The sequence below is a fragment of the Gossypium raimondii genome, chromosome 1 (assembly GCF_025698545.1).
Source record: "Gossypium raimondii isolate GPD5lz chromosome 1, ASM2569854v1, whole genome shotgun sequence".
NCBI classification, from domain to species: domain Eukaryota; kingdom Viridiplantae; phylum Streptophyta; class Magnoliopsida; order Malvales; family Malvaceae; genus Gossypium; species Gossypium raimondii.
In genome coordinates, this window is record NC_068565.1 from 22,299,348 (window position 1) to 22,312,515 (window position 13,168).

The 13,168-nt window shown below is 34.4% G+C and overlaps 1 protein-coding gene and 1 long non-coding RNA gene across 4 annotated transcripts; one reads left to right on the plus strand and one right to left on the minus strand.

Annotated features, from left to right (window-relative positions):
- The first annotated feature begins 717 nt into the window (after positions 1-717).
- Positions 718-4,126, plus strand: LOC105785418 (calcium-dependent protein kinase 26). Its single transcript, XM_012611498.2, has 7 exons — positions 718-2,219; positions 2,359-2,502; positions 2,615-2,767; positions 2,954-3,069; positions 3,199-3,366; positions 3,499-3,723; positions 3,865-4,126. The coding sequence occupies exons 1-7, from the start codon at positions 1,331-1,333 to the stop codon at positions 3,943-3,945; spliced, it is 1,776 nt and encodes a 591-aa protein (XP_012466952.1). The 5' UTR covers positions 718-1,330; the 3' UTR covers positions 3,946-4,126.
- A 1,808-nt stretch (positions 4,127-5,934) lies between these two features.
- LOC105785419 (uncharacterized) lies at positions 5,935-11,793 on the minus strand. Of its 3 annotated transcripts, none has more exons than XR_008197087.1 (2): positions 10,507-11,793; positions 5,935-6,606 (listed from the first exon to the last, which is right to left on the minus strand). It is a non-coding gene; the product is annotated as an uncharacterized LOC105785419 (long non-coding RNA). The 3 variants fall into 3 exon arrangements; XR_008197084.1 differs by lacking the exon at positions 10,507-11,793 and adding an exon at positions 10,190-10,500; XR_008197088.1 differs by lacking the exon at positions 10,507-11,793 and adding an exon at positions 8,042-10,183.
- Positions 11,794-13,168: the final 1,375 nt, after the last annotated feature.

The window sequence follows — 13,168 nt, forward strand, 5'->3', positions numbered from 1 at the left end:
GGAGACCATAACCAACTTTTGCACATTAACCCTAATTTCTAATCAGTCCATCATCAATTGGAAATTAGTTACTGGAGTGTCTATATATATTTGACCTATACTTTATTTAATAACTAAATCTCAATAAACCTTAACCAAATCAGATCACTTTTAATTTGGGCTAGCATTTTATGATAGTAAATAATAACATGTAATTAATTATATTATATATGCTATGTCCATATTTTCCAACAATTTCTCACTTGGACCACATATATATATACTGATTGCCTTATAATTACATATTATTATATAATTTTTAAAATTATTATTAATTGTTGTTAATTAAAGTAGTTGAATTTTTTTTAACAGAAATCAATTTAGGTATCAAATAAAATGACAATATTCCAGACATAATTCAATGCGTGGACAACGCAACCCTATTCCCTACCTGTTATAGACAAAAAAATCAACTAAGACATTAATATCATATTAATCTGAGCCGTCAATACAATGTTGGTCAATGATCAAGCTATAACCACTGAAACCAGGCTGGTCGTGAGTTATACCTTATCAAACCCATTTAAACCCGTAAAAGTTTGAAACAATTCTAACAGAAAAACCTGTCTTTTCTTCCTCTTTCCTTCCATTTTCTTTCTCTTTTGAATGGGGAAAGAAAATAAAAAAAATTAGCTGAAAAATCAACAGTTTCCTTTTCTTTGATTATGCAAATTATTGAACAAGTACATTATTTTTCATATATAATCCTTCTACTATTAAAAACACCCAAATCCATTCATCTTGCTTATTTTTCATTTGGTTTTTAATTATTTGTCAAATTCATATTTCTCCATTGTTTATGATTTTCAAATACTTGTTCCGGCACAGGATTTGTCGATTCTGATTGCTTATTTACATTGGGTTTTTGGGCATTTCTTCTTTTTATTAATGATCATTGGCTATTGTAGGGAGTTTTTTTAGTATATTAGGAAGCCCTCAAAAGGATCCCATTTTTTTTTAATGAAATTGATTTAGATTAGAGGGATAATTCTTGTCTTTGATTCATTACATTCATCATTGAATCATTGGTGTTTTTCGATTTGTTTGTGTGAAGATATAGGGAGGGATAATTCTCGTCTTTGATTTATTACATTCATCATTGAATCATTGGTGTGAAGATATAAGGGTGGTTTAGATTGGCTAAAGCTCCATTATTCTTTTGGGTGTTATTTTTGTTTCAAAAAAAAGTAGAGCCTTTAGGGAGATAAGAAATGGGGTTATAGTTAATGGGTGAATTTAGATATTATTGGATGGTTAAGGAAGAAGAAAGTGTGAGAAATTAAGAGGTCAAATGGGGAATAGCTGTGCCAAATCAGCCGCAACGGAGGAAGATGAAAATGAAGATAACAAACAAGATGGTAATGAAGGTGAAGCTAAAGATCCGGGTCAGTCTGAAAGTAAAGAACCGGAGGAATCCGGATCGGTTCGGAAACAACCTCCGGAAGAAATGAAGATTGTTAGGGAAGAAGACAAAACAGGGAAGGAACAAGAATCAAAATCCACTGAAAAAGCCGCTGAAATGACCCAAAGGCAACAATCAAAATCTCACCCTCAAAGACTTAACTCCAAGCCCTCCCAACTTGCAGGATTTAACAAGGAAGGGTCCAAAACCGGGAATAAAACCCGAAAAGCTCATAATGTGAAGAGGCAATCATGTGCAGGGTTGCAGGTTGGCTCTGTCTTGCAAACCAAGACAGGTCATTTGAAGGAATACTATAACTTGGGGAGGAAGTTAGGTCAAGGACAGTTCGGGACCACTTTCCTTTGCATCGAGAAAGGTACCGGGAAAGAGTACGCTTGCAAGTCGATCGCGAAAAGGAAGCTCACGACGACTGAGGATGTGGATGATGTGAAGAGAGAAATTCAGATAATGCATCACTTGGCAGGGCACCCTAATGTTATATCCATCAAAGGGTCTTATGAGGATAACATGGCTGTTCATGTTGTGATGGAGTTGTGTGCAGGGGGTGAACTTTTCGACCGGATAGTAAAGAGAGGGCATTATAGTGAAAGAAAGGCGGCTGAGATAGCAAGGATTATTGTTGCTGTTGTAGAAGCTTGCCATTCCATGGGAGTAATGCATAGGGATCTTAAGCCTGAAAATTTTCTCTTTGTGAATAATGAGGAGGATTCACCTCTTAAAGCCATTGATTTCGGATTATCCATATTCTTCAAGCCTGGTATTTTCAAAACCACTCTCTTTTATTTTAGTATGAAATTTTAGCCCACTAGATGGTCTGTTTCATTTATAGGAATTAAGAGTTTAGTCTTTAGACTTCCCCACTATGTTGTGTTTCTTAAAGGTCTTAAACTTTTTAGGGGATATCTTAAACGATGTTGTTGGAAGCCCGTATTATGTCGCACCTGAGGTTTTACGAAAGCATTATGGTCCAGAAGCGGATGTGTGGAGTGCTGGGGTGATCACTTACATTCTCTTAAGTGGGGTGCCTCCATTTTGGGGTGGTAAGTATTCATCAGATGTAATATTCTTATTACCATTTGAACTCTTCACTTTTTTTGAGCAATTTTATTTTGAATATTTGTTCTATTTCGGGGTTTTTTGTTTTGGATATAGAAACTGAACAAGAAATATTTAATGAGGTTTTGAATGGAGAGCTTGACTTCTCATCTGATCCCTGGCCTAATATCTCTGAAAGTGCTAAAGATTTAGTGACGAAAATGCTCGACAGAGATACGAAGAGGCGGATAAAGGCTCACGAAGTACTACGTAAGGATTGTTTAAACTTAAAATCTCAGTTTGTCTTCCTTTCTGATCTTGTCATGTGTGGCTATTAGCAGGCCATAATTTCATGTCACTAATCAAAACCATCCGAATTCTCGAGACTAATGGATTAAGCTTGATGATCTTTTTATGTTTTCACTATGGGATTTTGAGGTTTTTGGTAACTTGCAGGCCACCCTTGGGTTCAGGTTGATGGGGTAGCACCAGACAAGCCACTTGATTCCGTTGTCTTAAGCCGCATGAAACAATTTTCTGCAATGGATAAGCTCAAGAAAATGGCCTTGAGAGTAAGTTTCTCTCATTGACAACGGCCTCCAGAAAAGATACTGAAATGGAAACTCTTTTCAGTGCAGAAATCCCACTTCTAAATGATACTTATTTGGTTCGAATCTCCATTATTTTATTGTGTTTTTTAGGTCATCGCCCAAAGGCTTTCTGAAGAAGAAATTGCCGGGTTGAAAGAAATGTTCAAGATGATAGACGCTGATAATAGTGGCCAAATCACCTATGATGAACTTAAAGAAGGATTGAAAAGATTTGGTGCTAATCTTGCTGAATCCGAATTTCGTGCTCTAATGCAGGCCGTAGGTTACTCTGACTTTTTTCATAAAGAATCCATGTCACACTCGAGTCCAAACATAGATGCTAACAGCTTGAAGTAAATTGAGACCATTATCTTACCAATTTGAAATGATTTTGTTTTTTGGGAATCACAGGCAGATATTAATAACAGTGGTACAATTGATTACGAAGAGTTCGTAACTGCAACATTGCATCTAAACAAGATTGAGAGGGAAGACAATCTGTTGGCAGCCTTCTCGTATTTCGACAGAGACAGCAGCGGCTACATCACTCTGGATGAGCTTCAAAAAGCTTGTCAAGAGTTTGGTATTCAAGACATCCACCTCGACGAAATAATGCGAGAAGTCGATCAAGACAACGTAAACATCTCTCTAATACTTCTCCCACATGCATATGTCAACTTGTGTGTTTTCGAACGATTCAAACTGCAAAAGTAATCGCATTCCTAGTGAACAGGTTTCCATGTTTGACTCATTTTATGTTCGGGTTTTTTTTTCCAGGATGGTCGGATTGATTACAACGAATTTGTAGCCATGATGCAGGAAGGCAATCCTAAACTTGGTAAAAAAGGTAAAGAATAGATATTTTTGACAAAGATAATGTATTTTTCTTAGGGCATTTCATTTAGTGTTTCATTTTTTTTTTCCAAACTTTTTAGAGTTTAGCTTTAGTTTAGCTCTTCAAAGTTTGAGGATCATCACAAGAAAAATTGAGTTTCCTTATTTGTGAATGTGCCTAAAATTGTTGTATACACAATTTTGCTTCCCATCTATTGTTTCATGTTGTTGTTTTCAACTTTTATTTTATTTTTATAGTAACACTTTAAAACTCTTATCTTTTGTTCTCCTCATTTTGGTTGACTCATTCAAAATTTGGCTTTTTTTTTTTTTTAATTTTAGTGCATTGTCTTAAAATAAATCTCTACTGATAATGGGAGATAATCTCCACATGATTAGGGATTATAATTGATTTGTACCATATATTATTTTTGGATGACAAATTAACAAATATAATTTATTTTTAAAATAAAATTAATAAAACGTAAAACGAACAAAAATATTTATTTTTAAAAGTTAAAATCAATTCGATATTTATTTTTATCAAAAAAAATCTTTAATTGAATTAAACTCCTTACTCGTTAATTGAATAAAATTTATTAATATATCCCTTTAATGAAAATGTTTTGAAGAAATTAAACATTTTACTTATAGATTAGATCAATTTTATAAATAATAAAAGAGATAAATATCAAAATTGTACATAAACTTTGATTTTGTGTAATTTTATATATAAAATTTTGATTTGATTCAACTTTATCAAATCACAAAAACATTACCGAATTAACATTATTTTACGTTGATATATTGCATACACAAAAAATTATATTAATCCAATATAAAAATAAATGTATGTATTTTTTATTTAAATGTGTAGACTTAAATCAAAATCAAAGTTCCATGCGTATAATTGCACAAAAAAATTCATGTATCAAATTATACATTAGACGAAAGTTAATGTATAAAATTAATATTTATCCCATAGTAAAAATATTTAACAATGATACATTAATGAATTGAGTTTGAATGAATGGGCCTTGTTAATATTTATTGTTTATTTTAAATATGTCCATGTTTGTTAAGAATTTCAAATTTTGTATTCATGTTCATTTATTTTAAATACATATTCATATTTATTCATTAAATTAAACAAATATATTTGTGAACATTAAATGAACATGTTTAACTATTAAACAGTTTAGAAACAATTAAAACTCATAACAAACCATAAATAAACATTTTCTTTTTAAATATAAGATAATTAAACATAGATATTAATAACTATATTGCTAATAAATAGAATAAAATAAAAACAATAATTATATAATAATCAATTTATTAAACGAAGATGTTTATGAATTCATGTTTATTTAATTTGATCAATGAAGAAAATCAAACACTTCGTTTATTTATCACTTTTATCATTCATATTCGTATAATTTTATATTCGGGTAGACTATATTTCAAATTTTAGTTTAGTTACTTAAATATCAAAATGTATTTATTTAAAAATATTTTTGATTATATTAAAATAAAAATAATAAATGGGGTTTTTAAAGACAAGTCTTTCAGACTATTACCAATCCAAAATTGGCTTTAGAGATTCCATTTTTTACTTGTTAGGGATCGTCCCGATTAAGCAACAAGTAAAAATAGCGGAATAAATTGAGAAATTGAACACACAAATTTAACGTGGAAAAACTCCTCTAAAGAGGATAAAAAAAACCACAGGCAAATATAATTTTATTATAATGGCAAAAGAATGAAGAGTACAAAAGATGGAGATAAAACTAAACCCCGAAAACCCGAAAACAAAGAACTCTCAAAATGTAAACACAAAATTCTCTAAATGTGTTATGAGTTCTAATCTCTAATGGGTGTTTTTTACTAAGGTTGTAAAAGAGCCTATTTATAGGCTAAATTTATATGTCAAATAATAATAAAATAATCTAAACTAATCAGTGTTTGACTGAAACAAATAAACAGAGTTTAACTAAAAGATTATTTCTCAAATTTGACTGAAAATAGGAGTCATACTTAACATTACTAAATCCTTAAAAAAGTTACAATTTGTTGGAAAAGTTTTGGTTCAATAAATACTATATTTTTTTGGTAAAAAGAAAAACAAGTTGGCAATTAAACTAATTACACAAGAAAATTTTGAGCAAAATTATCTCTTGCTTGAACAACAATAAAGATAGCTAGCACCTCCCTTGGAATCTCTATAAACACCTTCAGACTATGGTTCATATCAAAGGTCATTTTAGCTATGCAATCAACAATTTTATTATAGTCCCTAGGAATATGTTGCAACTCCCATAATCCTATATTCACCAATATATAATGAATACGCCTAATAAGGGCAGAGCTTGAATTCGTCAGAGAAGATTCCTGAATGGCCTTGACTGTCTCCAAACTATCCGTTTGAATCATAACTCCGACATATTTTCTATCTTGGATAAGTTTCAAACCATCAAGAATACCCCATAGTTTAGCATCTAAGACAAAACATACTCCTAGTTTCAAGAATACCCCATAATCCATTCCATGTTTCCATTTCTCAAGACTCCTCCTGCTGCAGACTTTCCAAATTCTACTTGAACCGCACCATCAGTACAAAGGCTAATTGAATTCTCTGGCATCTGGTCTGCTGGCCCTAGTGACTGTTGCTTAGGCAATTCCTTCCTGCAAAAAAGAAACGAATTGTTTTGCCTAAGTGTATGAAACTCTAACTATCTCACTTGCAGTCCAAGAAACCCCCTAAAAAATAAAAAAAGATTTTGATTTTTTCCATATTCTCCATGCTAGTAACCCAAATAAGCTCGACCAAGCCACCTTACCAATGACGGAATTGGCAGAACTATGCAAATTAGACTTAACCCATTGAATAATGTCACCTACAAAGAAACACCCACTAGCTTAATCCGGAAGAACCTGTCGCCAAATTTTTTTAGCTGCAAGACAGTCTCTGATAACATGCAAAATATCTTCATAGTGGTGTCCACATATACCACAAGAGCTATTAGACTCTATGCCCCGCTTAACATGTTCCACGTTAGTAAATAGATGTTGATTTAAAACAAGCCATATAAAGAATCTGACTCTATAGGGTCCTTTAAATTTCCACGATATATTCCACTGTCTGTCCATCGGTCTCCACGACCTTCCTCGTATTTGCCAATAAACACATTTGAGAGAAAATATTCCTGTTGAAGTTCGAGCCCGAATGATCCTGTTAAGACTTGCAAACGAATGTGGTGGAGGGATACCCACAATACGTCTAATAATTTCCTTCGAGAGCCAAAAATGAAATAGGTCTAAATTCCAATAACCTTCCTCATTAATCATCTCATTACGCAAACAGTCCAAATTGATATTAGCTTGGGTTGGCATTCTATGGATCAAAGGGCCCATATCCGGGATCCACAGGTCCTTCCAACATCTGATAGTGTCCCCATTACCGACTGATCACAACAGGTTCTCATGAAGTAAGGGACAAGTCTTGGAAATGGCTCTCCAAATAAAATAGCATCTTCCCCTTAATATATTATCTGGTAAAACCTATTTCATACCATTCTTAGATCTAAGAACACGAACCCAAGGAGCATCCATTTTGGAGACTAAATTATACCCAACTTCATCATAAACAAAATATTCTAGTCTCTCAAGTGTCTAAAACCAAGTCCTCCACAAGAACGGGGTTGACAAACAGAATCCCAACTGACTAACGATATCTTTTGCCTGCCATCAAAAGGGCCCCAAATAAATTATCTGATGATCCACTGGATCTCATCACATAGTCCTTTTGGAATCATCATGAACTGCATGAAGTAATTAGGAATAGACAGTGGAACTGTCTGCCCTAAAGTGGCTTTGCCAGCTATAGATAATTTCCTAGCATCCCATCTGTTTAATTTATTACGGATCTTATCTGCAACAAAATGCAATGTACTATTTGAAATCTTTTCATGAAGGAGGGGCACTCTTAGATACATACTAAGATTATGCACCCTATGAAAGCCAAGAACACTGCTCAAGTGCAAACCAGTGGCATCATCTACTCTTTTAGAGAAATAAATATAAGTTTTCTTAGCATTAATCCAGTGACCAGAATACTCACAGAATCTTTCTAAGAGACTTCTAAGGACCATACTTTGTTGAAGATCTGCATGTCCAAAAATGATAAGATCATTTGCAAAGAAAATGTGTGATAGAAACGGGCCAAATCTTGATAAATGATAGGCCTACAATGATCACCATCACTGGTATGACAAATGATATGTCCAAGCTATTCCATGCACAATAAAAACAAATACGGCGATCCATGATGAATGCCCCTCACTGGTCTAAACTTCAATGTTGGGCTCCCATTCCAAAGTACCTAAATAGTAGAATTCATGATAGCAAACATTATAACATTAATAAGAATTTTAGAAATACCTGTAGCTCGAAGAGAAACCTCAATAAACTCCTAATGAACTCTGTCATAAGCTTTTTCAATATCAATTTTGACAGCAATCCAATTTCTATTCTTATGCTTGCTTCTCAACGAACGAATGACCTCTTGAACAATAAGGATATTATCAGTAATATTACGTTCTGGAATAAAACTTGCTTGTTCCTGACCAGCATTATTAAGAAACACCATTTTAAACCGATTAACAATAATCTTCATCACCAATTTGTACATCACTGAATAGAGGCTAATAGGGTGGAATTGAGAGAAATTCTTAGGACCAGGAACTTTAGGTATGAGGACTAATAGAGTATTCTTTAATTTCGACTCAATACCTTTACTAGCAAAGATCAATTTAACCCACTCTAAAATTCCTAGTCCAGTTAAGTCCCATTGATTCTGGAAGAACATTGCCTGAAAACCATCACTCCCCAGAGCCTTCAAAGGAGCCATATCAAAAAGTGCTGCTTTTATTTCATCATTTGTCACCTCCTTTCCCAGAAGTGAATATCACAATCTTCAAGGTTAGGAAAGGAACTTGGAGGCAGATTTCTCATGGTTCAGGTTACTCGCCATATAACTTTTGGAAAAACTTGATGGCTTCTAGTTGAAGGGCTTTAGTATCATAAATCCATTCATCATTTTCTCCTTTCAAAGTAGTAATACGATTCTATTTTCTTCTTTGTAAAGTCCTACAATAGAAAAACTTGGTGTTCCAGTCCCCCAAATTCAGCCACTCACATTTAGACTTCTTTTTCCAAAGGATCTCCTCATGATGAAGAACACTTTCCAATTCTTCACAAGTCTCCATCTTAGACTGGATGAGCATACTAGAATTAGTTAACTCCATCTTCCTTTGAATGCTAGACAGCTTATTCACCAGATACCTTTTAAGAGTTTCAAAATGTCTATAAACAGATGTATTCCACTTCTTGAGATCACTCGAAAGATAGGAGAGAGAATTTGCTAAATTTTCATTAAAATCCCACTGATCTTTAACAAAGTTTGGAAACCTCAGGTGCTCCAACCAACCAACTAAAAGTCTAAAAGGTTTCTCCTTGGGAGTTCAAAGATTCGATCTCAAAGATAAGAAAAGTGGTCTATGGTCAAACTTAAGCCTTGAAAGATGAGTAACCAAACTATTAGGGAATATATTCAGCCAAGCATCATTCCTAATAGTTCTATCTAACCTCTCAAAAGTCCCCCCTCTACACCAAGTGAAGGACAGGCCTCTAAAGCCCAAATCATGTAAAGTGGTAGAGTCCATAAAACTACCAAATAGAGAGCAATTTTTCCCTTTAACCCGTCCCCCTCTCTTTTCACAGCCAAACAAGATTGCATTGAAGTCCCCAATAGCGAGCCAATGAGCACCCCTAGAGGCATAGTAGCATTTAACCCTTCCTAGAGCAATTTCCTTTTCTTTTTCTGTCAAGACTGCCATAAACAAAAACAATGAGGATAGGTTGGCAAAGAGACTGACCAAGGACCCGAACCAGAAGAACTTGTGGATGGCTATGAATAACCTCAACACTAACTGAGTCCTTCCAACCTACCCAAATTCCCCATGAAAAATCCAATTGCTTCCATTTGGTGAGAAAAATGGATCCCAATTTGGCAATTATGTTATCAGCTTCTGTACTACTAACTCTAGTCTCCAATAAGTTAATGATATCCAGTTTATACTCCAAATTATACTCATGAAAAATAAGCGGGAATTTATATCAACGCAACATTGACAAGTCCACAAAAAAAAAATAGACAAATTCATATCAAAATAATAGTAAAAAAAGAAACATGAGAAAAAAACCAAACCTTACTAAAAAAAGGGAGATGGGTTTTGTGCCCCATTCCCATTCCCTATCAGAACTCCTGAGTCACCAACACCATTAAATTTGTGAATTAATAAGTTCAACCATAGAATTCATGGTATCCGAAAGTGGAACTCATAAATTTCCAGAAGCCTTGAACCTTTTCCCACGACCCTGAAGAGTTCTGTTACGTACCTTACCATTCTTATTTGAATAAACTTTACCTCTGGTCCCATGAACTTTACCAACATGGATACCCTTCATTGTCTCAACCAAATTATTTTTATTTAAGGGCTTTTTATCCAATGAATCTTTATTTACCTTAAAGGAAATTACCGAGTGTCCCCCTGGGTCAAGCACTCCATTTTGCAAAGAAACCTTCATACCCACTAGTCCTGCAAAAATTGGGTTAGAAAATGTCATTGAATTAGGACTGGCACTTGTTGAAATAGCCTCCCTGAATGAATTGGCAGCAGTACCAAATTTTGAATGGAGTAGCTCATTAGAAGTGACAACCTACAGTTGACTTTCTTGGGCTGCGTCTGATTTAGCCAGGCTGCTACTAACCAAATTCAATTTATAGTTGCTGCTGGGCCACTTACTAGACACATTATCCAGCAACTTTCCCCTCTCAAGGCTTGGGCTAGCGCTGCCTAAATTTTCTTCATTGGTCTCAAGCTCGACATGCGCAACAAGCCCTACAACCAAATTTTGTTTCTGACCAATTGTAGATGGGCCTACCTTATCTTTAGCCTTCCCATTTGAAACCCTCGAATCAGCCACCATAAAATTTCCTTTCAATTTTTCCTGGCCACTCAACACCAGTCTATTTTCAATCCCTAAATCCCCTTTAATTAAATCTCTAGAATTAAAGGCACCGAATCTGGAACCCCCACTACAATTACTGATTTTTTAACCCTTTAAAATTTATTATCTCTAAAATTACGCCGTGGTCCGTGGTCTCCTCTCTACAATCATCCAAGGACTATAGGCAGTCGTCTCCTCTGCATGTTGTATTTTAGTCACGGTTGAAACCACCGTTTCCTTAGCCATATCCTTCTTCTCTGGTGGGGAAACCTCTAAACCATGCCTCAGACAAACCTCTTTCATATGCCCATAACGCCCACATGTAAAACACACCACCGAAAAGGATTCAAACTCTACTCGCTGGATTGTACCGTTAATAATAACTTGAAAGACCAACAGTTTATCAAGATTAACATAGATCGCCATCTGCACAAATTCCCTCTCATCCTGCTATCTATGTTGAAGTCAAGTTTAGCTACTTTACCAATCATCCCTCCAATCTCTTCAAGGATCCTTCTTTTATATAGAAATCCCGAAAGCCCTGGAAGTCTGATCCATGCCTTAACAACAGTCGAATAGGTCTGTATCAAATTAAAATCCATAGTCCAAGTTTGCACCATAATGTACTGCACGTAGATGATCCACAGACCTTGAGAGAGCTCTTTTCCATAGTCTTCTCTATTTTGAAATTTTGCTAGAAAATGTCCATTTTCTATGTCCATTAATTGGAATGGAGATGAAGGTCGTTATAGAGTACTAACTTTGTTTTGCAATGCGTTATATCTAATGGAGCGCCCCAAAAGTTTTAGAACCACCGTAGTAGCCATATTTTTTATCAATAACTTATTGACCCTGTTAGAAAATCTAATCGTGGGAATTTCATTGACCAGGGATCTTATAATATCTCCATCTGTAAATTCGATCTCATCTTTATCTTCATTCAAATAGCCACCTTCCACACACCCCAAAAGTCTGTCTTTCCATGAAAGTGTAGACTACTCCGGTTCTAAATCCACAGCCATATCAGAATCTCTATCACTATTCAAACCTTTGAAACATACTTTTTTGGTTGAATGATCCTCAAAGAAATCAGAGTTGTCACAATTCGCCATTAGAGCCTTTTATAAACAACTTTTAAAATGCTAAAGTTATTCCTTATAAAATGAAATTCGAATAAATTAAATTTTAGTAAATACTCTTTTTATTTATTCATAAGAAGCACATTTTGTTACATTGCTTCGCTATAGACAAAAACAAAACCAATAATTAATTTTATTCTATCTATGTAATAATTGCTTATTTGCGACATTCACTCAATCGATCCTTGCTGCATTAAGAGAGCTTTCTCCTTATACCATATTGCCATGAATTCTATGCTAGCTATGTGACTCTATGGATGAATTCGAATGTGTGACATCATATTACGTTGTCAAAACAACTCAAAATATCTCAACTCATTTTATAATAAGTATTCATGCATATAAGGATTAATTATTATATTTTCATTATGCAAAGGAAAAATGTACTAATTTAGGGGCATAACTAGGAGGCTGACAAGGGCCCCGACCTCCCCTAAAATGGAATTTTTTTTCCATTTAGGCCCTTTAAAATTTTAAAAATTTTAAATTAATAAAAGTAAAATTACACTTTAACCCTCCTAAAAAATTTTCTGCCTTCGCCCTTGTACTAATTCACATTCAAACAAACACACACATAATGATTTGGAGTTATATGGGGTCATATGTGGAGTCAGGATTCGAATCCAAACCCTAAGTATCAAAATTCAACAATGTGTCTCGAGACATACCAACCATGTTTTCATATTTTTTCTTCAAAGTTGATTGTCTCGAGATATTAGGGTTCATGTCTCAAATCATGTCTCCAAACATAGTTTCTCTATTTCAAACCTCTAGCTTCGATGTTTAGATGTCTTGAGACAATGAAGCCCTTGTCTCGAGACTTAAAGCAAAGAAAATCCAGTTTAGCTTCAATGTTTTGTTGTCTCGAGATATAGACCATCATGTCTTGAGACTTGAATCATCATGTTTTGAGATTTGCTTGGCAAATCTCGAGAACTACACCTAGAAATGCAGAATGTAATAAATTTTTTTCATGATGTCTCGAGACATGTTTTTGATATCTCGATACCAGATGACAATTTCACCTATAATGCACA